At 41.5% G+C, this 26,791-nt stretch overlaps 2 protein-coding genes across 2 annotated transcripts; one reads left to right on the top strand and one right to left on the bottom strand.

Annotated features, from left to right (window-relative positions):
- Positions 1–2,684: 2,684 nt before the first annotated feature.
- sp8a (sp8 transcription factor a) lies at positions 2,685–4,546 on the top strand. Its single transcript, XM_004073817.5, has 2 exons — positions 2,685–2,935; positions 3,153–4,546. Exons 1-2 carry the CDS (start codon positions 2,771–2,773, stop codon positions 4,362–4,364), a joined length of 1,377 nt encoding a protein of 458 aa, XP_004073865.2. The 5' UTR covers positions 2,685–2,770; the 3' UTR covers positions 4,365–4,546.
- Positions 4,547–5,713: 1,167 nt separating this feature from the next.
- itgb8 (integrin, beta 8) lies at positions 5,714–24,799 on the bottom strand. Its single transcript, XM_011480816.4, has 15 exons — positions 24,139–24,799; positions 23,208–23,293; positions 21,184–21,352; positions 20,956–21,062; positions 20,650–20,789; positions 19,755–19,920; positions 17,464–17,622; positions 17,293–17,388; positions 16,535–16,627; positions 15,569–15,709; positions 13,454–13,856; positions 13,130–13,349; positions 12,952–13,031; positions 9,416–9,576; positions 5,714–7,209 (listed from the first exon to the last, which is right to left on the bottom strand). The coding sequence occupies exons 1-15, from the start codon at positions 24,224–24,226 to the stop codon at positions 7,081–7,083; spliced, it is 2,238 nt and encodes a 745-aa protein (XP_011479118.1). The 5' UTR covers positions 24,227–24,799; the 3' UTR covers positions 5,714–7,080.
- Between the last annotated feature and the right edge of the window lie 1,992 nt (positions 24,800–26,791).

Below are 26,791 nucleotides of genomic sequence, written 5' to 3'. Positions count from 1 at the left end.
TCGCTCTCCCTGAGAAGTGCCAGATCGTTATTTCACTCCTTTCATTCTGCTCTTTCTGTCTCAATGCCCACAAAGTGTTTGGAAAACACATGGCAATCTTTTTTTGTCGACGTTCGATGGCGCGTAATAATGTGGTCATTATCTTTGCCAAAGGAACAGGTTGAGGCTCAGACAGGGTTTCATTGGGCGCCTTTAACACGCACAGACCCCCTCACACACACACACACACACACACACTTTCAGTGTGGGAAAAGAATGCGTCTAAAAGAGAGGGACAGCTGTTTGGGTGGCGTGTGAGGATGGCGATCAGGTTAAAGGGAGGGTGGTCATGTACTGTAAAGTCCACCTGTGCACACGGCAATGCCTCAGGCTGTGTGGGAAAACAGATACCCCCACGGGAGCCTGTCATTTTGTCTTACTTAGGTGTGCCTCCTAAAATAATGTATTTTCAACTTTGGAAAAGCTTTGCTAAAATGTGTTATTTTAACCTTCCTATACACTGTTTAAGAAATACTTTCATTTTTCAGAATAAAGTTGATGTTTTTGGAGTAAATTAACATCCAGACTAAAGGAAAATGTCTCAGCATCTGGTGCTTCTCCTTAGAGGGTTTTATCAGATTCAGACCTTTGTGTGGAGATTCTACTGCTTCTGAATGTTTTGAAACACCCCAGCATCACCGTGGATGAACTGAAGACGCTGACTCAGGGAAGGAAAGGTTTGAGAGTCTCTGAAAATACTGTTGACCCCTTTACTCTGTCTTGGACTAGCAGTAGAAAGAAAACAGATTGAAAAATGGGAACCAAACGAATCACAAACAGTTGTGTGTTTGTTCACAGCCTTACCTATCCGAGACACAAACATTACACCTACATTGCTCAACAATAAACTATGTTTTATTTTTTTGGCATGACCCATCGGTACTTTGCTTCCAAATTTCTTATTTAGCCTTGTGCTATCTTAGATGACCCCACCCTTACATTGACATGTTCTCCCTACCATGACAAAGGTGGATAAAGGTGGAAAGATTTCGAATTTAATCCATGGACACCAGTGAAGATCACAAATCATTAAAGAAAAAAGGTTTAGCGCACTGTCTAATGGGTCTAGATGACCCAACTCCCAATGTCAAAGTGCCTACGATAGCACAAGGGTTCACCCTGTAAAGCCCCTCAAAAAATCCAAAGAAAATTTAAATTCTTTTGGAATTAAGTTGTTTCTAAAACTCTTAAATGATATCCACAAAGACATTTGCAATATCACTTTTTTTTTCATTAGATATCGTATCAATTATAAAATGTTGGGTGATTTGGTGAGTTTTTGTTCACAACATTTTTCGTTTAAGGTGCATATTATTGACATGAGTATTCGGGGGGAATAAACAACTCTTATTTACCCACTGTCTCAAATTTGATCCACACATTTTTAACATGGTGTAACTGTGTTATAAAAAACTAATTATTGACAAGTTTTATTTAACTTATTATTTTATTACAGCAAGTAGTCAATTTAAAACGAATAACAATAGATGAGTAATTCTTACCACAAAAATGTAAAAAGTAGCTAAACATTTCCCTCCAAAAGTGTTTTTTTTTAAGATTTCATGGAAGTAGGAAAGCGCCCCCCCCCCACCCCCACACAGTGGAGTGATCATGAATTATGGGACAGAAAACATAGACCAATGTAAACATTGGGATTTTAAGTAAGTTCTAATTTTGTTTTTATAAAGAGAAACTAGTTCTTATTTTATTGCAATTTGATGTCACAAAGAGTAAAACTTTATAAAGTTACCTATTTTTGGCTAAACGTTTCACAAAAATTGTAGCTCTTTTTGGTTTTTATAGTGTCTTTCTTTCTTTGTCTGGTTATAACATTAAAATGAATTTCACAGATCACACAAATGTCAAATGTCTTAAAAATATATACTGTATTAGATGAAGGAATCAAATGATTTTTTGATTTTTATTGACATGATTTAAAAAGTGATTTATATGTTTAAAAAACTGATTGGTCATTGTTGTATCACCTTTTCTTTTTGTTTATTTAATTCTGAGATCCTGCATCAGCCAAAGTACCTGTACTTGAGTTTACAGGCGTGAAACCCCCTCCTGCCTACATGTCTGAGCTTGACTGCCGTTAAAGTTGCTCTACAGAATCATCGCGACACAGAAACAGATTGATTCTCAAGAAGACATTAGTCTCGTGTTGGAGAAATGGAATCGCAGAGGCAGTGGCGGTGTCACCCTGGAGGGAAGGAAGCGCCCCAGGGACAGGGGAGGAGCAGACCCCCATCTATCAGAATCCTATCCTTGACCTCACAACACCAGCAAATACATCAGACAACACTTCAAACACATTCTGACACATCCGGCCAGCTTGCGTCCGAACTTCCAAGCCTTTTCCTGGTTTAAAAGTTTGAATTGACCCTATTTACATGAAAAACTCATTTAAGGGGACAAACAGAAGCCCTGTGGTGCCTGTTTGTGACATTAAAGTAACCGAAAAGGAAAACAGTCTGTAACATTCAGCCAACATTTGACCTTTTTCTGGGATTAAATAACATGTGCATGTGAAAAAATAATTTTACAAACCATGCCACATTCTTTAGTTCTTATTTCATCAGCTTTGAACATGGCCTCTCTTTTTCGTCTTGAACTTCTTACATTATCCCCCTTAAATGCCACTTTAGCTGGTCCTGACGTTTAAAATTTATGATGACCTCGAGCGCAGACGTTTGGAGACAGTCTGGTCTGGTTTCTGATTGGTCATCAGATGCTCAGCGGCACTTCAAAGTCACGAAGAAGCTACAACTACCAAAGGAGTGAGACAGGAGGCACACTGATTGCATGCAGTCCCCGAGAGTGCGCACAAAGGACACACAAACACACTTCCACCGTTTGCTGCATCACTAGACAGTACATGGCTGCTCTGCTGGGGGTAAGTTTAACACAGACAGAAAGCTCATTTTAAAGAATAAATTATTCGGTTGAATTTTAAAAATTGTTTTTCTCCTTTGTAACTTTTATTAAAACAATTAATGTTTGTGCGCATTTACGCACGCCAGCTTAACCCAAAAGTAGATTTAAACAATTAATGTTTGTGCGCATTTACGCACGCCCTCATCCATGACTAAAAGTGCTTGTGTTATCCTCAGGAAGAACCGCGGGCGAGCAGTAGTAATCCGCTGGCCATGCTGGCTGCCACCTGCAGCAGAATCGGTGAGCCCACGCTTTCTTACGCTCCTTCTCCTTCAGATGAAGCTCCGGGACTCAGCAAAGGGTTCTACCCGTGGAAGGGACATGTTCAAGGCAACAGCTTTTTCAATACCTGCCCCACCTCACTCGGAGTTTCTTCTGGGACCTCCAGGAGTAATGGCATGACAGAGACCTCCGCTTTCTCGGTGACAGCTACCTCCTCTTCATGCAACGACTTTTCCATGTACCAAACCCCCGTGCCGCCTTCAGACAGCGTGCTTGAATCGGCGCACGCTCAGCGCACAATGTTTCTGACCAAATTTCCCTCCCACGCGGAGAGCATAACTGGAATATATCAAAGGATGCATCCATATGATTCGTGGTTGAAACCTGTTGGAGAGAGCGTCTCTTCAGCTTGGTGGGACATGGGGCCCACCTGGGTGGACCCACCGAACCCAGCCGGGTTATCGTCCCCTCTGAGCGGATACAGCAGCGACTACAGCTCTGCCTTCAGCCCCAGCGCTCCTCAGCACCTGCTGCCCGCCGCGCAACACCTGTTCGACGACTTCAGGACACCTGTCCCATCCCCTTACTCGGAGCCTGCAGCAGCGGCAGCCCCGGCTCTGACAGCAAGCCCGATGGTTTCTTTGCCTGCAAACTCTCGACTCTCCTCTCGGAGGCACTCCGGTAAGGCCACGTGCGACTGCCCCAACTGTCAGGAGGCAGACAGACTTGGACAGGGGGGCTCGAGTCCTCGACGGAGGGGAGTGCACAGCTGCCACATCCCCGGCTGCGGTAAAGTCTACGGAAAGACTTCCCACCTGAAGGCCCACCTTCGCTGGCACACTGGGGAGCGACCGTTTGTCTGCAACTGGCTTTTCTGCGGGAAACGCTTCACGCGCTCCGACGAGCTCCAGCGGCACCTGCGCACGCACACCGGAGAGAAGCGCTTTGAATGCTCCGTGTGCCACAAACGGTTCATGCGCTCCGACCACCTCAACAAGCACGTCAGGACGCACACGGCGGAAGGCTCGGAGGATGGCGGGGAACCGGGACTGAAGAGCGTCAACAGCGACACGGACATCAGCGGCTCCGGGAGCCCGAGCCAGTCTCCGGGAGCGCACGAGAACGAGCGCGCGCAGGGATCCGAGACACAAAGAGCAGGGGAATAATTGCAGATCATACTGGGAACTTCATAAAAACATTGCTCTATTTGGATTTTTTTAAAGCAATTACAAACGGCACTTTAAAGCTAGTTTCATTTTAGTCTGTGAACACTGCCTTCTTATACCTCATTTGTAATTTGAAGCTTTTTGGAGAGTCTTGTTAAAATAAACAATACAGTTGAAACTAATTAATTTGGTTATTTATTCTGAGCATAATTTCACGCATGGCTTCTTAATAATTAAAACTGTAACTGTGGTGCATTAAAATACAACAGGATAAATCTATATCTGAATATTATTTCATGGGAATGAATTTTAGTTGTTGTTTTTTTTACCCATATCAGGTAGCAGTGCAGCACATCTACGTCATATAGAGATGATCAGGTTGTCGATTATTTCCCATGGTGGCGGTGGAGTTATGGTATGGGGTGGCGCATGATATGGGTAAAGAACACAGATGCATTTCATTGACGACATTTTGAATGCACACAAATACCACAACACGAGCCTGAGGCAAATTGATGTCCCATAAATCCAAGAACAGCCCCCAATTTTGCAACATAACGTGAACAAGTGGCATATGTTGAACATGTCATAAGAACTTGAATGTGCTATATTGTTTTCTTCGTCATAAATATGTTAACTTTGAACATAAATGGGCATGAAATGCAAAGCTCCATGCTGCAAGGATCCCTACACAATTCTCTGGAAGCAAAAAACATCCCAGTTCTTGCATGGACAGCATAATTACCGGACATTGAGCGTGTTTGGGATAATTTGGATCGACGTAAACGACAGTGTGTTCCAGTTCCTGCCAATATCCTTGAAGACAAGTGAAGAGGAGTGGACCAACATTCCAACGTCCACAATCGATTTAAGAAGATTTTAGTAGAGTTTTATTAAATTATACCATGTTTAGTGTGAGCCACCTAAAAGGTTTTTCCTCATTGTTATTCTCTTCTTAAAATTCAAAAGAAGATTTTTCTGATTTTTATTTTTTGTTGTTGTTTTGTAAGACACAAATCATATATTTAACCAAAACAAAACCTCAAAATCAAGGTTTTAACCGCATTGTGGGGAAAGTGAATAGTTGCATTCCTACTAATAACCCACAAGATGTTAACACAAAAACAAAGTGAAAATGTGAACTTGTGCCATCATCTTAATGTTTGTGACAAATTTGGAAGTGCAAATGAATAAGCTATGAAGACTAACATATCAAAAATACACCACGGTTTCTAGAATAAGTCTTGTGACAACCAGCTCCAGTCTCCTCTAATATTTAAATGTTGTCATTTTTTGCCATATTTCTAATTTATGTTGTGGTAAAAGTAAAGATCTGAGGACTCATATAATATTTTTTAAAAATCTGACATTTTTATTGAAACGAAACCAGTTATTAAGAAGAGTCACATTAAATTACAGCAAACATATTTTAAAAAGTGCCTTCATAAATCCAAATTCAGTACCAAGTTAAATGAGATGATCATAAGCTACCTTATTGCTGAGTAATTCTTGTGGTTCTTCATATTTCCAACCACATTAGCTGTCTTTTATAAATTAGGAATTTTAATCTTATCAACAACCAAACTCACGAAAAGAATCCAAAATAAATAATCATTAGTGTTTCCAACTTACAGTAAAGTAGAGCAGCAAGTGCCGAAAACAGCACCGATTAACACAAAGAATCAAAAAGAGAAGGATCAAGCGCGCTAAAATGTCCATCCATGCCATGCACAATGTTCAAAGGGTTCTGACCATTTCTTTAAGTGTGCGACAATTGTTAAGAAAAAAAAAAACACTAGCTGTAATCTTCGGAATCTGCAGACGTCACAATATTTGGAGTTTGGTTATACATTTGATTGAATGTGCGTATTTTGAAACTCAAAAACACAAATCCCAGTCTTTGTTATTCCAGTGTTTGAATGATTTTCTTCTAAGTAGCTAATACACCATACACTGTCACAGCTCTCTGCTGCGACACCCCCCACTTTCAGCAGTATGATGCATTATTAAGTGCAAGTCTTCATATTATTGTCATTACAGTAAAAAAAAAAGTAAAAGTAATGTAAATTCTTCAAACCACACAAAGCAAATAAAAGTATTAAAACAATGAAGATTTAGATTACTAGAAGAGACGATATTGAAAGCATATGGAATCACAGGTGTGTCCTGAAAATTGATTGAGGTCATTATTGTGTAATATTCAAGAGAGAATGCCATTCGTTACCTTGACCACAAGGGGGCAGACTAAGACAGAGAGAGATGGTGCAGTGGGAGCGTGACCCCTCTCACTAAAATGATACCATCAATTGTAGTGTGTTCACTAAAATATAAATAAAAAAGCACAGACTTCATTCTTTCTCTCTCACACACACACACATATGCAATTTACTGTTGTTACAACAGTAACTGCTGCTAAAAAAGAAGAACAACCATCCTTTACCCTGTAGAAATTGTAGCGCGCTTGCTCCTACAGAGGAGAAAGAGGTGCAGGACTTGTGCTCTTTGTTTCTTCTCGGTTTCCGCAATACTGGCCAAAGTTAGTCACTTATTTTCACAATTCTGTGGACGTTCCGCAGCTTTGTTTTTTTTTTTTTTTTTTATCACAATCTCTGTGTGCATTTTTTTGTTGATGTGCCAGGAACTCAAAAGCAAGTTTGCAACTCAGCTCCCCTCTTGTGCATATCTGCTGGCTTCTTTTAAATGTTAGAAGACCTCCTCAGCACTGCCAGGGGTCACCAAAGGCCATTTTCGGAACCTGAATGTGCATCTCCAAAGGATGGTCGGGTGGGCGGTCTCTCCTGTAGGTTACCGTTTTCTCATTGGTCGTAGGAATGTATGATAGATCCTGAAGAAAGAGAAACAAGCAGAATAATCAGCACAAATCCTGAAATCTCCAAACAAGTAAAGCAGCTTAATGGCCTTGTGCTAGAGTGTTCACCGTGAGACTAGAAAGTCGTGAGTGCAAATCAACAGCCGAGTGATACCAAAGACTCCAAAAATGGGACAATGCTTGACACTCAGCATTAAGGGGTTGGATTGGTGCGGCTAAACCACCAAATGGTTCCTGAGCCTGGCTGTGTCTGCGGCTCACTGCTCCCCTCAGGGTATCCATGTTTTTAAAAAATATATCAGAAATTCTCTCACTCTTATTTCTTTTGCCATTTCTTAGGCTGCAGAAGGTTAAATCTCATAAATAAAAAGAAACTAATCTCATATCGGAAAATCCTTCCATGTGAAAAGCAGTTCGTTTACTTTTTGATTCCTCAGGATTGTAAAGAGCACCAGCTCAACTGACAGTGTGAGACTAAAAAAAGGAAAGGAGAATGCTGCCACTGTCACTTCATCCATACTGGAGCATCAGTTTGAAGACCCACGCCGATGAAAATAGTGTTTTTAACATGTTATTGTGGGATTTTTCTCATTAAGGACAATATAAAAGAAATTTAGGTTTAAAATTGCATTTCTGACTATTTCTTTATTCAAATCATTGTGAATAAGGAACAGTTGAAGGTAATTCCATTTGAAAAAGCTTGCAGTTGTGACGTAGAAGCTACAATGGGCTGGACACAAGCTCCCTGCTCCGCTCCATTCTGATGCATCCACTTGTAGACAAATAGATCTATGTCCATCTTAGTTTTCCGCGTCTGAGCTGGAATCTGGATCAAAACTGTACGGCTGGATAACTCCAATATGGTTTGCTGTATTTGCTGAGGGTGTGAGGGGCTGTAAGCTAGTGGGAGAGCGTCCAAACAGAGAGCTCTCAGCAACAGGGAGGGGAAGGGGGGTGGAGTTGCTGCATGTAAACAGTACCACCCACAACTCAGAGGCAAATTTCTAATAAACCTTTTCTGCTCTACAGAATTTATGTCCAAGAAAACAACAGTTTTTATTTCATTCAAGCCAAAAGTTACATTATCACAATTACAAGACCAATGGGAAAACTTTTAAAATAGATTAAAAAATAACTGGAGTGGGTCTTTAAACCCAGAGGAAGGGTTGATCTTGCAGGGAAGAATGAATTTTTTCAAGGACTTGAGTTCAAGAAAGTCTAAAGACTAATTTAATGCTAAAACAACTTTTTTATTTTTTTAGAGAAACTGATGTTACGGCTGAGTCCATGATTCTGTTTTTTATGCTTTTGGATTGTATTTTTTGTCTCTGTTTTTTCGGTCTTCCATCTGCCATCTTTGGTGGAAAGATTTGTGCCTAATTGTCCAGAGCACCTGATGGGGTAAGGATGTCCAAAGCAACATTCAAATACTGAGCATCCTCTGGTCCTTGAAAAATTTGGTATTTTTGTGTTAACAATTGCTTTTTTTGCTAAATAAATCCCAAATTACTTTAATTTGTAGGGTCTATGTAGTTATTGAGTCATTGATTAATGTTTCATTCTTTATGCCCTGGACTGGGTTGTAACACTAACACATATGCTAAAAATCTACACTTTTGGCCTAAAAACAATTAAGTAAGTGGTCAGAAACCTAGAAATATGAACTGAAGGTCTCAAATAAGGCTGGCAAAATGACTTCCTGATGGAAAAACAGCAGAAAATTTTCCAGTGTCAAAATTGGAGATCACTAATAACAGCAAAGGTCCCTCTTAAAACGAGCACACTTGATAAATTTCAAAATCCTCCCTGGTTGTGGCTTAACCAGCTGTTACAAATACATAGCAACTGATAAACCAATTATTTGTGCTTGTTATCTTAAAGGTCAATTAAACCGTATAAAAAGAAGAACTAGTATGTTAAGGGGTTCTAAAATGCACATCACCAGAACAAGACATTTCTATCCACATTTCCTTCTCAGAGTTGCTGCATGTCATTAAAAGGTCAAAAAATCAGAAAAACTGCTGATAGCGATCAGGGAGTTAAGAGGAAATGTAAAAAGCAGCTGTCCCTCCAAGGGCAGACGCATTTCACTGAACGGTCTTCATTACCATAAATATGCTCAACAATGACGCTTTCCCCTCATGTTACTGCAGCCTCCAGGGACATTTCCCCCCTCTTTTCCCTTTTCACTTTTGTCCACGAATGACATGTGAGAGATCACCTTTCCAGTGCAACGATAGCCCCCGTCCTCGGAGACCCCCTGGGACCGTCCCCTTTTCAGCAGCAGCAGCCGGGACACGGCCACCACCATCAGGCCACACAGCACTGTCAGCGCGCAGACGCTGAGGAAAGTTCTCACCAGCTGACCGCTGCTGGCGGACTCTGTGGACACACATTAGCACAGAAATGAAACTCTGTGGAGACCAAAAGAGATTCTCAACAAAAAAATGGACAACAGTTGTTCCAAAAATGAGATGTGTTTGTTTACAAAACAGAAAATAACTGAAGGTTAGAGATTAAATAGATAAAATAATATTAAAAGAATGAACAATTAAAAAATATATCATTGCTCCACTGTAATCAAAACATGCTAGTTAAACTCCCAACGGTTGTTAGGATAGGCTCCAGCAACCCTGTGATCCCGAAATGGAGTCAATGGGTGCTGAAGATGAATAGATAAACAAAAAGTCTCCAAAGACCCTTGGACACTTTAATTATTTATTTAATAAGTAATCTAACTTTTATTTCATCACTTAATGACATCCCCATGAATGGGTTAGAGACGGTAGCAGTGAGACAGAGACAAGAGGCTGAGATGGAGGTAGCGGAGATGAAGATGTTGAGGTTCTCCTTAGGAGTGACCAGGTTAGACAGGATAAGGAACGAGTACATCAGAGGGACGGCTCATGTTGCCTGTGTTAGCGACAAAGTCAGAGAAGCCAGACTGAGATGGTTTGGACATGTTCAGAGGAGGGATAGTGGATATATTGGTAGAAGGATGTTGGAGATGGAACTGCCTGGCAGAAGGGCCAGAGGACGGCCTAAGAGGAGATATATGGATGTCTTAACAGAGGACATGAAGTTGGCTAATGTTAGGGTAGAAGATGTCCATGATAGAGTGAGGTGGAAAACGATGATTCGCTGTGGCGACCCCTGATGGGAAAAGCCGAAAGAGAAAGAAGAATGACATCCCCATGAATTCCTTAGTTTTAATGTTTGCTTAAAAGGCGAACTTGGTTCGTCATTTTAAAAGTCCTTTTGTCATTTTACAAAAGAATGAAGCAGATAACGATGGAAAGAGGAGACAGAAACTCTTTAAAAAAAAGTGTAGGACCTTTTCTGGAAAGAATAATTCCATCAAAAGTCATTTTTCTACGGTGGCCCAGAAGTCCAAATTAGACTAACAAATCACTTAATGCAAAAACATATTTAAGATCACAACAACAATTAAAATAGCAAAATAAACAGTAATAAAAAAAAAAAAATTACATTTAAACATCAAAAAACAATTAAGTAAAATATACATTGAAATACTAAGTAAATCAAAATGATTTAGGGCCACCGTATTTCTCTGATAAAAAAAAAAAAAACTTTAGAAAGTTTGTGTCTTCAACTTCCAAAATGTCAGAAGTGGAATTTCCATATTTAATGTAATGCTTTCAAGCTAAATCCTAATTCTGAAGAAAGAGAATAAGGAAAAAATGCAATACTTTGATGAAAAGTACACATATTTTTTAAACATTTTTAACTACTAATACGAAAAGTAATTTCAGCCAGAGTAGCACACATGGAGAGTGCAGCCAGTGGTTGTTTTGCCAGTTATGCTGAACACAGCTGGCTGTGTATCTGCTGGTGAGCATGTGCGGATGACGGGCTGATTGGTCAAAACAAAGAGCCCAAAGAAGGCTTTGACATTTTCTAACGTGGTTACCATGGGGACCTGGCTCCTGCTGCACCAGGGGAGGAGTGGGTGTGAGCAGGAAGAGTGTCCCGTTGGGTGCTGGGAGGGCTGTGCACAATGAGAAGTGCTGTTCAAAAATTTGGAAGGAGGGTTAAAAACTGTAACTCTTGGACGTGCAGTGCTGTGTGTGCGCGTTTGTGTGTGTGTCATCCAGTCCAGGAGTGACTCAGCTGGGATTCAGCTTAGGTGTGTGTGTTTGTAAAAAATGAAGAAATCAAGCTGGAACTGAAGGTAAATGGGAAACACAGCTGTAACTGTGATACCTGGCTTACTGACTCAAAGACAACAAGTTGTGCAGCTTTGCAAGCAATAAAGTGCCACTAGAACAGCATGTGTGCACAGGTGTGTTACACTATAGTCTTGTGTTATTATGAAACTTGGTCTGCCAAGACCCTAATGAAGGCAGAGTCTTCTAAAATGGATTTAAACAAATTATCATATGTACCAAATTTTTTGGAGGATAAGTCATTTTATTTTATCATTTATTTTAATTTTTTTTTTGCATAGTTTGGCTGGGGGTGCAACCTATACTCAGGAGCAATTTATATATGATTTTTGATTAATAAATATTGGCTCACATATTCTTTATTTTCCCGCTAACAACCTGTTGCCCTTTAGCGTTTGTTTCGCAACCGATAACGTTTGTGATCACATTTTTGGACAACCAATGAGCAGCAAATGTGATGTGTTCGTTGATGAAAATTTGATGTGAAAGCAGCGTTACATTGGGCTTGGCAAATCTTTTTCAATAGCATCACACCTTTCTACCAAAAGTTCAACATATACTCCAGTGTGACTTAATTACTAATACTAATGCATACTCATGCATAATTCTCTTTTATGCATTTTTTCTGGTGCTGCGACTCGTACTCGGGAGCGACGTATAACTTGAAAAAAATGCCATGTAGGATGACATAAAGTTTCACAGTGAGAAATCCCTGCCTCGAATCCTGGCTGGGTCCTTTTTGTGTGGAGTTTGTGTGTTCTCCTGGTGCATGTGTCGGTTTTCTCCGGCCACTTTCTCACACAGTCCAAAAACATGCTTCATAGGTGGAATAGCTAAATGGCTAAAGTGCCACTATGTGTGCATGTGAGTGTGTGTTATTGTGTGGCCCTGTAACAGACTGATGACCTATGTAGGGTGTACCCCCCCCCTTATGCAAGTGTAGCTGGGATAGGCTCCAGCAACCCCAGAATTCAGCAGGTTCTGAAGATGGATGTATGTAAGTAGGATGACATAAAGCCTAAACAATATTTGAATTTAGTGTAAGTTCAGCAAGATAAGACAATTAATGTTTTGGAGTAACTTAATTTATCTCTTTTTTCCTAAATTGTAGTATTTTTGGGGGTGAACAACTTTTAAGACTTATATAAACAAAACAAAAAATCCTCTACTAGAAGGTTTTCCAAATCAGCGACTTTTTCACTACGTGTCAGTTTTTCAAATTACAACTCTAGAATATGATTGAAACATTGATAAATTGTGCATTTGTGTTTAGATAAACAACAATTACAATGTCATCATTGTGTCTTCTCTGCTTTTTCACACAAACAACAGAAACATTTATATTCATCTATCTTGAGAACCCACTGGATCCCGCTGCTGGAGCCAACCCAGCTACTGAACAAGGTGGGGTACACTTTGAACACCTGTCTGTTGCAGGGTCACACAATTACACCTATGGGCAATTTTGAGATGCCAATTAACCTATGAAGGAAGGAAGAAGACCAATGGGTTATGATGGGTTTGTCACATTGAAGCATATTATCATCAAGCAAAGTTGGGCTCAGATTACCTGATGCATTATCCATGTAGCTGACCATTGACACCTCTTTTTGCGAGAGTCCAAAAGAATGTAGGCAAGTCCCACTTTTACTAAAAAACAAAAACAAAAGAAAACATTCACAGTGAATCAAGGGTAAGATCTTGACTTTCATGTTAATTTCATGTCAAGATTTGAATTTCTCATGTACCAGTAAGATTGCCATGTGCTTTGACAAGTAGGACATTTCTCACAGAAGTCTCCATGCCGTTGAGGTTCGTCACACACACACTTTCCACATACACACTTGCCCTGCCCATTGCAGAGTAAACCATTTGAAAAGCAGGTAATTGTGGAGAGGGGACAGCCACAGTCATCACCGCTCCACCCATCCTCGCAGACACACTGTCCCAAAACACACACACCTTGACCTTAAGGACAGATGGAAAAAGGGGGAAATTAGTTTACAGGTGTTAACAATTTTCAAAAGTCTCATTATTACAAACTAGTTTTGATGTATTAGGGTTTTCCCTACCTGCACAGATTAGTCCCCCTTTGTATGGACAGGAGAAGTCATCTATTTCACAATATTTCCCTTGTATAGTCCCAAGTCTAACTTGGTCACACACACAGCTCCCACACACACACATTCCCCGCCCACTGCAGTCCACATCTGCACCGCTCGCTCTACAGCTCCTGCTTGGATCTGTGTTGTCATGCAGAAGATGCTCCTGCTTTGCACCATCTTGAGGCCCTTGACAGGGCAACTGTTCGTCTTCATGGCAATGCCCTGTTGTTCCGCATCGGCAGTGACATTTGGAACGGATCCTAACAACCGTCGACTCGTTGTAACCCACAGGGCGAACGATCACCCTCACGTCTTCATCTTTGCCATCATCAGCACAGGAGTGTTGACCGATGGTGATATTAAAGTAGACCTGCATGACAAAAACAGGGCAGTATTTTTAGCTTCGCATTGACAGAACACTTTCTGGACAGTAAATTCTTTAAAAATTGTGTTTTGGTGTTTTTAACATGTTCTTGTAGTAATTTTCTCAAGATGGAGAACACGCTCAAATTTGCGCTTTGTGTATTTCTTTATTCAAATCATTGTGAATTAAAAAAATGCTGTTTGAAAAAGTTACCCTATATTTTTGTCCTCATCTGGCATATTTAAATTTGGATTTGAGTTGGTAAATTTCTATCGTATGTTGATGGATGCTACATTACTGAAAGTATTTACTTTTTCTGTTCAAACCTTTGTTTGTTTGCAGGAATGACAGTAAATGAATGGCATCTCTTTGCCTGGTTACAACATCGATACCTCAATTTTAAACAGTACATAGGCAAAATCTAAATAGTTCTAAATAGTTGGAGTGACTCAGCATGAATAATTATCCTATTGATGTGGAAAACTGTGCACAACAAGACCTTTTCCTGATATTTATCACCACTGCGGAAAACTTCTTTCCATAATTCAGTTTAATCCATCCAAGGATTAAAGGATTGAGCGTTTGTCTCTCACCACAATGAAACAATTACAGAGCAATGATTTAGTGTCTTGGAGTTTAAGAAGGATCACACAAAGGTTACAGAAAAGAGAATGTCAGCACATTTATGAATGTGAAATAGAGAAACCAAAGCTACAATTCCCAGTGTATTCATATCTAGTGTATCTACATCTACATGTATTTATAGCCAAGTGCTTTTATGTTTTCCTTCAAATTGAAATATTTAATCATGCAGAGCAAATAGTCACAACAAACACTTTTAAAAACCCACTTTAATCCTCATTTGCTCTATTTTAAAGTGTTTCCAGTGGTCTTTTATAAATGATTATCCCATTTTTAGCCCAAATGATCTAGGACATAGTTTCTACAGAGCGGCAGTAGTTCATTAAAAATTTGCCTCTGAGCTGTGGGCTGGACTGTTGGTGCTGAGTAAGCCCGCCTGTACTTCCTGTCATCCATCTGTTTACGTGCTCTCCCACAATCTCACAGCCCCCCCACAACTCAACCTAACATCCGCAGTGAAACAAAAATGGCGAGAAATTTTTGAGAAGTTTAGAGCCAGATTCCAGCTCAGACGAGGGAAAAAAAAGACATACATTGATTTATTTGTCCACAAGTGAATCCATAGCAATGGAGCGGAGCAGAAAGCTTGTGGGCCGCCCAACGTGTTTACTAACAAATAGAACCTTTTACAAACAGCATTGTTTCGTCTGCTCCTGGTTTACAATTGAATAAAGAAATGCAATTTTAAGTTTAATTATGTTTTCTCCATCATGAGAAAAATGCCACAAAAACACAATTTTCCTCCAGGTCGGTCTTTAAGGTTATTTTCGTTATAAATCAAATGTCTCATTTGTTTGGATGGAGAGTCATATTAGGCAAGGCAAAGGTTTGAGGACAAAAAAGATCACGGAATCACATGGAAATGTTTTCCTGTTAAATACAGGCAATAATCCGCTCAACTTGGATTATTTAACAAATCTTCTCTGTCATGAAAGCTTTAGGTAATGTGCTTGTGTAGGTGTGTTCTTGCACGTCCAAACAATCCGAAACGGAGAAAAAAGGCTAAGAAACCTCTCTGTAAGTAAAAGTTCTCTTGATTGAATTTCTACAAACTGATACTCTGTAGGAGTGCTCACCGTCTGGTTTGGCTGCACTCCTGTGCAGCTCCAGCCTTTAGGCGTGGATCCATCGGGACACAGAGGAGACACAGAGACCCAGTATCTGCTGACTGCTTTGTCCTCCACTGACACAGACACCAACACCTCTGACAGCAGCCTCTGAGCGGGACAAAAGAAAGAGGGGGAATTAAATTTTAGCTTTACATGACACTAAAACGTCCAGTTTAATCTGATTTTGAGGTAGACTTAGATTAAATTCTCTAAAAGCAGCTCAATCATCAACATCACTAGAAAGCACTTCCTTTCTTTGTGCCTACTCTTCTTTTACAAATACCAGGGGGTTTATGGGTAAGAGGGGGTGGAGCCAAAAATAGAATCTTTGTCTCCGTCCATGATTAGGACACATGGTTTCCTTGGGGATCTGATACTGCTACAATGGCAGCTTCTGTTTGGACTCTGTTTGTGTGTGTGTGTGTGTGTTTGTGTGCACATATGTGTGTAGATGCATGCCCCAATCTGAGGATTCGGCAGATTCACAAGGCAAACAATGGAGCACTTTGCCGGAGGCAAGATTATAGTCGCAGACTGCTGCCAACTGAACTAACCCAAGGTCTCACGCACACAAAAGCACGCTGAAGCTTACCCCTCCTTAGCCTCTTGTCCTCATCCATGTTTTTCTGTTTGAATTGTTCAAAAACCTCATGTAATGGTTGTTGAACTCTCTGTGATGTAAAAAGTGTGTTGTTGTACCACAAAACGTGCACAGAAATTTAACATATTTGAGTCTAGATGTCTGTTGTTGTAATATTGGGCTAAAAAATTCAATTGAATTCTGGAGCTCTGTCTGCTAATCTGATGGTACTAAAAAGGCTGCAAAAGGAATAAGTAAAAAGAAAAGGTTCAACTGTGTTGCCACAACTGATTGGAGGATTCCTTTTACTAAGGGGAACACAATAGGACAGGGAGAATACCTTATATTCTTACCTTATATGCATCCACCACCAGATCTACCAGGCTTGGTGCTTGACGGAGGCTTAACTTTCCCAAGTAGGAACCAGGAAGTAGGCGCACCAGCTCCTAGAGGAACAAACACATGAATTTAAAGAATAGTAAGCAACTTAGTGGCCTTAAACTAGAGTATCCACCCTGACAGTGGAAGGTTGTGAGTTAAAAATCCATGATTGGTGGGACCCAATGCCTGCCTGCTTGACACTCAGCAAGGAGCTGGATTAAAACACTGCTCCGTCCAGGGGATGGGTCAAATGCAGAACATAATTTCACACATCCAAATGTGTGATATGGAACCCCTACAGGGACATAAACGTAAAAAGAAATAGTACTGGTTTCTCGTGCACCAAAAAGTGTCAAACCAAAGACTTTAGAACTTGTTTTAGGTCACATTCAGAGATGACATAATGGTGACGCTGGACAAGCAAAGCCACGATGTCTTTGTAGGCGAGTCTGAAGGTAAAATAAAAGTTAGTAAGTTCACATAATGTCATTTTCAGATGACTTACTGAAAAGGTCTCCTATATGCAGATGACCATTTATTTTCTGGTGTGCACAGATACTTTCTTGTGCGCAAGAGAAACCAGTACAAATCTTTTTTTACTTCTTACGTCTATGTCTCTTTAGGGGCTCCGTAGCATGACAACTAATGGGACTTTAACTTTAGTTACACTGGAATGTGGATCATCAGGTAAAACTATCTGTTCAAGGGTTGCATCTGAGGGACAGATTACCTCATACCACTGGTACCGCTGTTTATCCACAGCGAAGACAGAGTAGATATGGTTTTCAAGCAGCTTTTCAGACAACTGTCCCAAACTGGGATGATCCTATAAAGGAGAAAACCCAACGATGAGATATGTGTCAATCTACTCTTAATCTTGAAACTACTTCTCACTCCTCACCATCTTTGTGCTTCCTGTGTAAACATTGTTTTCCAAGTGACAAAGGCCATCATGTGGCACAACAATCCCTGCCAGCCGGCTGTCCAGGGCGAGGTGAGAGGGCTGGTCAGTCATTAGGAGCAGCAGACGCTTTGCTTCAGATCGCCAACCAACTGCATCCTTGATAGAAAAGTCACATTTAGGTATGGTGTGTTAGCTCCTAAGTCTTTAGGACAATAAAGCAACAATTTCACAACAGTTTTTCGTTTTAATTTGAATTAGCACACATGTGAATTGCTCCAGATAGAATTTGTGCTTGAACCAACACACTATGTGGACATTTGCTGCAAAGACTCTACTTTTTTTTATGCCATAATCACATGCACTCAGGTTGACCCATGAAACTGCTGTGGGTTTTTGGGGTGCTCGGGCCTGTGGAGGGTTCGACATCTACAAAGGAACGCAGGTGTGTTCTGCAGTTCCCTTGAGTTTTATACGGCCACCTTAAGAGTTGTCATAAAAAGGAAATGTATGACAGTTGTGTGTGTGATAAGCAGATTATAAAGTATTTGTCATACTACGTTCACACCAGGCTCAAAAATGTGCTATCAAGAGACTAAATTCAATCAGAAATCTGTGTTAATGCACGTAAATGCAAATTTTGGGCTTCTACATTCAAAACGTTTCGCATTCACACATCGCTACACACGTCACCACACACGTTTTTGAGTCTAGTTTGGGCCTCTAAGTACAAGACACGAGGCCATTGAATGCACATTGAAAGCTAAACCAGTTGAACTTTGACCAATAATAGTCTCGGGTTTGCTAGTGATGTATGGTCAGCATCCTTTGTTATTTTCTGAAGTGGCAACTGTTTGCAAAGTGATCATGGATGATGAATTAATAATTGCGTTTTGTGTCTTACCGTAATTCTATGGCACCAAGTCTCTCATAAATCGCAATAGAGCAGTGAAAGAAAAAGTCTGGCGCAAGATTCACAACATTTTGCATCAAACCTCTTCCAACTGTAGGGACATATGCTAGTATGCGACAGTCTAGTGTGAACACTGTATGCTAAAAGCGCCTTCAAGAATCTTCCTTTGGCTCATTCTTGAACACACATCACATGCCTGTTGTGTACGTAGCATAGGAATATTGTAAGTTACACGCAATTATGACCTACGAGTAATGCTGTTGTGTGATGCCCTTTTACGTAGCACTTCAGCTGGTGGTAAGGTACTGGCTCCTCCCTGACCGTAAACAAATGCTGCACACACCTATAAGACACCTGTAGGATGCCCGCACAAACTACACTCTAATTTCCTAATATGTAACAGTCAGGCTGCAGGCAAGGAGCGCACACTTACCTGAACAGCCCTAAAGGGCCCTTTGCACAGCACACAGGACTTAAGGGGGTGGAAAAAAGGAAAATCTGTATGACGTGCCTGTGTCTCGGATGCGGACAGTCTGCGTGCCCTGTACATGTACACCGCAGAGAGCCCATATCCATCCATAAGGGCAGTTGTGACGAAGGCCTAACGTGTGTCGTTGGCTAACAAGGTATGTACCTATCTATGTAGTGTGTTATGATTAAAAAAACAACAGTTATATGTAAGTTTTTCCCACTGGATTGCAATATCACACATGTAAATACCCTACAGTAAAAAAATAATGAAATGGCATGACAGGCTGTTTGTCGTTCATCTCAAACTTTTCTTAAAAACTCTCAGTCTAAGTAAAGTGCTGATGATTTTTTTTGGACTTAACATAGGGAGCTTGATAACTAACAGGACCTTTTTCACAGGACTCCATATGCTTCCCATTTTGAAGTTTTATGAGTGCGGTAAAAGAAAAATGCAGTGTCAAACTTTTCAGTCATCGGAATCAGATCTATTGCCGTTATGTTCACATTTTTCTGTAAAGAAGAAACAATTTAAAACAGCTAAAATCCCACGAGCTGACAGTGTCTCCTTTATGTCTTTAACCTCTGCAGAGACCGTGTGAGAAAATAAGAGCAAATGCGTGAGCAATTGAGGAAAGCTTATAAGTAGCTAATGGAGAATCTATTTCTGGCCTTGATGACCACCATGATGTTTCCCTGAAAACTGGTTGCTTCGTGCCCCCTTACATGGCGTGACTCAGCCCCAGTGTAAGCATTTGTGACTGTTTGTGTGCCATACTTCCACACTGATGTCTTCTGCTTAATGCTATTGCAGAGATAACGTTCAATGCTGAGTCAGAGTTCACCCATTGTCCCTGAACAAAAGCCCTTCTCAGTGTCATGCAGACACAACACTGAAGGCCCCATTCACCTGGCAGACAGCAGCTTGCAGCATGGCGTCCAGCCCTCCTTCAGGTGTGTCCATGTTACCAGAGATGCGCTGGCGCTTGATCGTACGCGTGAACTCGCTCATATTCCCAGTCATGCTGAGAACGTGGTGGAAACCGTGGGCCGGGCGACAGCGGATCTCATAATCGCTGGCGAGAAACGCAAAACAGTCTTATGTTTTAAGCTGCAACAGTCAGGAATGCAGAGCTGCTGCACTGCTTTACATGCACATCTCGTATTCATAATGCTGTCCTAGCATCCAAGTTTATGTTGACCACACAAGACCATCTCTACCTTGTCACTTCCTCTTTTTTTTAATACATTAATATTTTTTGTATCTTAAAAACATCTGAGAATTTTTTTTAAATTGTAAAGTGCAAAAAAGATAGAAAATATACTACATGTGTTTTTCATGTATCCAAATAATAAAAGAGGGCTGGACTGTTGTTGCAGAGTAAGCCTGCGCTCATTTTCCATCATTCCTTTGTTTACACTCTCTCCCGCTAGCTTACAGTCCCTCACAGGGTGAGCAATCTTGTAGCTATCCAGCCATACAGTTTAGTTCCTGATTCCAGCTCAGACGAGTAAAATAAAGACGTACATGGATCTATTTGCAATTGGATGCATCAGAATGGAGCGGAGCAGGAAGCTTGTGACCTGATGATTGTAGTTTGTACTTAACAACTACAAGCTTTTTTAAACTGCATTTTTTTATCTGCTCCTGATTTATGATTTGAAGAAAGAAATACTTAGAAATGTAATATTTAGCTTAATTTCCCTTATATATGCCCTCTATCATCAAAACAATATGACAAAAACATGTTAATAACACCAAAAACATAATGTTTATTGGAGTGCGTCTTTAACCAACCTCTTACCTGCAGGGGTTGTTGATCTTAGAAGGGTGTACATTGATGTAAGGTGACACAGGTTTATCCACAAACGAGCCAAAACCCAGCCAAAGGTCTGAGGTGTGCTGCATCATACGAAGAGACAAGGCCACACCCACCGTCTTCAACTACATTACAGATAGGGAGAGATCCAGGATGCACAAGAACACAACAGGAAAGATGAGAAAGAGAGTGTACCTCTTTGGTTCATTCTGAAATTTGTTCTAATAATCATCAGTTACAGATAATTACAGACTGCAGAACTTTGACTTAATACGAAAATGTAACATTTACGTGATCAAGGTTTTCCTGCATGGAGGCTGACACATCCACCAGGTAGTACAAGTCCACAGGATATCGCTCCAACTGCGTCACAGCTACAATGAAACTGGCCTCTGAACCTAAGAAGAGACGTACCCACACAATTTTATTAGTTACATTTGTCCCTGCTCTAAAACTGAAAAATAGTTGTTGCATGGGTGCTGGATGCATGAAAACATTTTGAATCGCAGGGGCCTTCACCTGGTCTGAGAGTGATGCTTATGTGCTGCGGAGACACTTGTGTCCTGGTGAGCCTGCCGACCTCCACCTTGATCTCAGACAGCTCCAGGAATTCTGGTCCACAGCCTCTCTTCTGCAGGTTTCCTGGCAGATCACAGCGATGGCTTGGCCCCACCTTGTCTAGAAAGTCCTACAGATCAAGAGATCAATCATCTGTTGATCTATTCTAAAAGCGTTCCCAGAGGTCTTTTGATTAGGATTTAACCAATTTTAGCCTAAAATCAAAATATGTGTAGTTTTCTGGGTTTTCTAGGACATAGCAATCCCTCTCTGTTTACAGGCTCTCCCACCAGCTTACAGCCCCTTACAGCCCCAACCTAACATGGTAAAAAAACGGCATGCAACATTGGAACTATCCAGACATAGTTTTAAGACAGATGCCAGCTCAGACGAGGAAAACAAAGACGTTTATGGACCTTTTGACCCATCACGTCAACAATGTGGGATGTCGCCTGTTGGTCAGAATTGACATAACATAGAATGAATTGCTCTTTTGCTGCTGAAATATTTTAATTTAGGGTGAAATCAAACTCTCTGGAGCAAATCTAAAGCAGGTTGACTAAAAAAAGATCCAGGTCAGGTGGACAATCTGTAATATAAAAAGTGGGCACGAAAAGCAGTTAATTGGTATCAGCCAAATCAAATTTGAGGTTTTGGACTCTGAAAAAGATACAGCTCCCGGTTAGAAACCACCTGGCTTGTCATCTGCAACTGAAACCACTTTCACTGTTGCTCCCTTTGGTTTCATTTTCTGTTGGCTTGTTTTTTGTTTGGCTTTGTGATGGATTGACACTGACATCAGAAACCTGGTTGTTCTATTATTTGATTTGAATGTTACTCATGCAGAAGAGGGTTTGTGTTTACTAAACCCAAATCCGCTGTCCAGATATCCCAGGAGGGAGTCTTAACTTTTACTTTCCCAGGAAGAAAACTGAAACCTTTCCGTCAAATGTCTCTCTCAAGCTTTAGCTTACTCTCAGCTGCTTCAGGAAGAGTCTCATGCCTTAAAGAGTTGGAATGAAGTCAAGATATTTTTTATCCTAAACTGGGATTGTATAGCATAATGAAAAGTACAAAAATTTCGGAAACATGTGACACTTATATTCGTTTCAGATCAACAGAGCACACTCTACATGACTGAATGAACGTCACCTCAACCTGAAAGCGATTTATTTTTATTTTTAGTCATCCTCTGGTAATAACCTGCCCTGTAATAACTCCTAACACAGACAGCTTTTCTGGGACTCCCCTTCCTTACCCCCTCCTTCCTTCTCCAGTCACTGAACATTAACAGCCTCAGTGAACGTGCATAATCACCAGCACTGAGACTGCTTTGTTTTCAGTGCTTTTCCAAGCATGACTGTGAGTTTGTGTGTGTTTAAAAAATTTCAGAGACGATTGAAATCCCGAGCCACTAAAACCCAGCCCTTTGAGATGACATCAGCAGAGTTAGCAAGGTGGGAAAGCACCTGAATGGTGGTAACACAAACTTTTTGTGTGTCCTCAGTTTTCAAACGTTTCTCAAAAATGTTCAAAAATTCTTAAGAAATAAATGAGATAAACATTTTTTTTCTGGAAGTTACACAATTTTCTATCATGTTTTTTTTCTGTTTTTTCTTTTCTCTTTTTTTTTTATGTTTGTGTGTTTGAGGGTGTGCTGGCATGCTCCAGGATGCCTTAAAACATCAACAAAGTGTGATTCAGAGGTGAGCTCTTCAAAAGACAGATGGACATGCAGGCTGAAAGGACAGATTCGGACAAACAAACACGCAGAAAGAGTGGCTCAGCAGGGAAACATTCACACACAGGTCTTGATGCAAACCACCAACCTCGACCATAGACATTATATTCTCGTCTGTGGATGCCATGCACGCTTTGGTGCGTGTCATCTGAGGAATGCTGCTGTAAGTCTGCCACGTTCCCACTGTTGTGCTTTCCTTTCTAACTTTTTTTTTTTTTGCACACATATGCGGACACATTCCTACCTCCTTGAAACACCAGGCGCATTGTGGTCCCCGTCTGAGGCAATCTGAGCAGGAGGTGACGCTGGGTGACCAACACACACTGGCACCTGCAGGCAGACGACAATGGGGATCCGTGATTAGCATATGAAAGAAAGTGCCATTGCTCATTAGCTGTGCAGGATGTGGATATTAAAGATTTTATGCCCAGTGTTTGATGAACCACTTAGCATCCTACACTGATTAGCTGTGGGAACAGAGATTTTTTTGGGAAGGTGAAACAGATCATCTCCCACACACACCAAGGATTTCTGAGTATTACTTAATCAGTGAAAGCTACCTACACACAAGCAGACTGCTGAAATATGCCTGCTATATTAAAGTGATTGAAGCAAATCCAGGTTTTTGGAGCAGATTCACTGGGTTGGAATGTACAGAGAATGGTTGCAGGTCTTTGCATCCCTAATAGGTCCATTATCATGTCTGTCTGACCCAAATAAAAGTCTGACCTGTCATACAGCAGCAGGATATGGTGACCCATTTCAGTTTTGCTTAGATTGATGGCTGAAACAAAAGGTCAGTGTGATTTAACGGTGCAGGAGAGAAAAGTTTGGGAATTCCCCATCTCTTATAAGCAGTTTTCAAGGTGTGCAGGTGAATGACTGAGGGAAAACTGTGACTGACTTAAAGGCAAAAGCAAGAACTGGTTCCGTAGTTTTGTCAGGTTTGGAAAGGATTGGCTCAGATTACAGCAGTTATACAGATTTGTGCGTCTTTTTTTCTTGACTACAGTAATTTGTTTAGGAGGTATGGCAATCTGGGTTTTTACACCATTGTAAGGTGAGGTCTAATAGTTTCGATTGTTGGTGTATAGTAATAATTTCTTTAATAAAACCCCTGATGATCACATGAAAAGCTGATTGTGCAGTGATTTATGTAAGGGACCCGAACTCACCGGTACTTGAAGCTTCTGCGCACCAAACCATGCAGGCGAGGAGGACACACAGAGGGACGCTGCCGTATGAGCGGAGCCAGGAAGTCATCCTATCCACACGGGGAGCTTGAAAGGTGGGATGCAGCGAGGACACAGCCGAGCAGCTAGTGGGAATGAACCGGGGGGATCTGCGCACCGTGCGTCCGCCGCCGCGCCAACAAAAGCCGGGAGTGTCCGATCGAGTCCCGGGACATTTTCATTCATTCAGCAACCCCTTTAATCCAGGAACGTAGGCTTTTCACATCCCGGATCCAATGAGCTTACGAGAGAGCAAGGTGAAGCAATCGCCGGGGCGCGCGCGGCTCCATGTATTTTCCAGGTGTAACCGAGAATGCCCTCTAACAGCTGACGACGGTGAGCGTCTCCTCCCGGGACAGGAGAGTCACGAGCGGGTACCAATCAGAGCCGGCGCCCTCCAGCATGCTGGTCTGTGCACATTACACATTGGAATTGGGAGAGGGGCCGTCTATTTAACCGGTGCGCCGGCTCCGGCAGGCGGATGTCATGGCAACGACGCGCTCCGTCCGCGCGCTATCAGAGTTAAAGAGACAAAAACGAGAGAGAGAGAGGGCAAGGAGGAGGGGGAAGGAGGAGAAGTTGTGATGTGCATTCCGGCCAAACCGTGGCCTTGAAATGAACACTTGTGTTTATATCTGAAGAACGCCCAATGAGGTCTCAGGAGGAAGAGGGGGGGGGGGGGGGGGGGGTTTGCTGAAGTGCATAGATGGATTATGCGGGAGTGGGGGGCTCCTGCAGTGGGGATCAAAAGATGGTGAGGAAGAGCAGAGGGGGTCTTAATGCATTGTAAGCAGTTTCCATTGACTTGGAGTCACCCCCTCACTGCTGCTTCTTCACAAACAACCACACTGAAACAGAATGAGTAACCCATACTGGACTGTCCATCTCTGGCAGCAGATCTTGCTTGGCGTGAGGCCCAAACAGAGATTTTGAGTTAATGCCAGGAGTGCAGTATACTCACCAATTATCTACTGTGTTTGACCCTGTGTGTCCCTCGGGGATCTATCGTAGATCTCTGTTCATTCATCATTATCGCTCATTTATTTCCCAAATGAGGATTTCCAGAGACATCTTTAAGAAAACAATTGCCACAGTTGGCTCTGAGTGTACCATTGACTTTATGTGAGAACTAGAGTGAAGGACTCCTCCCCCCTCACGTTCCAAACAAGTAGTACCTGCTGTCTCCAAGAAGCCAAAATCCAATAGAGAAATCCTAATTTTTTAAAATATTTTTTCTGTAGTGCAGTTATTTAAGTTATGAACTGACAAATCAGATGCCTCAATCAAAGTAGGTGGTGCCTGCTGACCAACCATGTTCGAAATGTTTGATTGACATTCTCCTGACCCGCTTTCAAGTGTTAGGGGTGTGGACTTCCAACAAGCTCATTCCTGATTGGTTGCCATACAAACGTTGACTCAGACCAACTCAGACCAATCACTGCTTACTGACGACATCGGGCTTCAACATGGCGGCTGCCATATAGCAAAAAAACAGCAACTGAGTTGACTTCATTTGGTTGGTGTAGTCAGGAAGGTTCCCCTGTGTGACGTCACAATCATTCAATACAGTTCTCTTAAACTATGTTCACCCCGCCCTCGGCGACGCATGTTTAAGCGGTCACTTTCAGTAAAAGTCCATGTAAATTGCACTTAAATGCACGTTTTGGGCTTCACTGTTCAAAATTCTTGTGTTTACACATATAACTACGCACATTTGTACGAGTGCTTTCAAGCTCTATGTATAAAACATGCATTGGAAAGTAAACCATGACTTTGACAAATTTAAATCTGGTAGTGATGTATGGATGGCATCCTTTTTAAGTCATGGAAGTGCCAACTGTTTGAAAATTGATCATGAAAGAGAAATTAATATTTGCAACTTGTGCCCGGCCAAAATTACATGACACCAAGTCTTTCATATATCGGACTGGAGCTGTGAAAGAAAAAGCCAGAAGATTCGCAAGATTTGCACCGCTTCAATATTTCGCCCCACCTGTATGTGGTGGACATGCAATAGTAGACAGTGGAAAAATAAAAAGAAGAAGCAACTCCCTGTTCATCCAGTTTGAACACCATGGGCTTAATGGGGTTTCGAGAACCTCCATTTAGCAAGAACGCATGTCACATGACCGCAGTGAACGTAGCTGTATACAGTCTACGGAGTGTATGAAAACTTTCTTCTCTCTAGGCTGGGGGGGCAGCAAAACCTGCCTGTGTTCTTTGCCAAACGTTGGAATGGACCCTTGTGCAAACATCCTCTGTCCCATCAATGCTGCTTAGGATCAGTGTATTAATGACAGCTGTCATTGCTGTAAACCTGACGCAAACCACTCTTCCACTGCAGCAGTCCTCCCCCACCTTTCCAACCTCCACCAACTCCACCCCCTCCTTCTGTCTTACCCCCCACCCCCCTGGTATGTTTGTGTTAGCAGTCGGCTGGGCTTTCCATCACGCTGGTCTGGTCTCATCACTCTCCAAACACACACAGACACACACAGGCTGCTACAGTTGATGCCAACTTTTTCAAACATGGTTCCCAACATTTGTATAAACTTTCCTCTCCAGATGCAGATCACTCATATGATGGATTCTCTCT

This window comes from Oryzias latipes, chromosome 11 (assembly GCF_053564925.1).
Source record: "Oryzias latipes strain Hd-rR chromosome 11, Olatipes_Hd-rR_3.1".
Taxonomy (NCBI): Eukaryota; Metazoa; Chordata; class Actinopteri; order Beloniformes; family Adrianichthyidae; genus Oryzias; species Oryzias latipes.
The sequence above is the reverse complement of the archived record's forward strand: the minus strand, read 5'-3'. Positions and strand labels throughout refer to the sequence as shown.

Bases quoted from the DNA above. Each gene is read 5' to 3' on its own strand.
- itgb8 (XM_011480816.4), bottom strand. From the start codon at position 24,226: ATGACTTCCTGGCTCCGCTCATACGGCAGCGTCCCTCTGTGTGTCCTC. The intron at 13,857-15,568 runs GTGAGCACTCCT...TTTGTCATGCAG, and splicing joins GAGTGCAGCCAAACCAGACG to GTCTACTTTAATATCACCAT. The intron at 7,210-9,415 runs GTGATCTCTCAC...CTCTTTCTTCAG, and splicing joins GCTATCGTTGCACTGGAAAG to GATCTATCATACATTCCTAC.
- sp8a (XM_004073817.5), top strand. From the start codon at position 2,771: ATGCTCAGCGGCACTTCAAAGTCACGAAGAAGCTACAACTACCAAAGG. The intron at 2,936-3,152 runs GTAAGTTTAACA...TGTTATCCTCAG, and splicing joins ACATGGCTGCTCTGCTGGGG to GAAGAACCGCGGGCGAGCAG.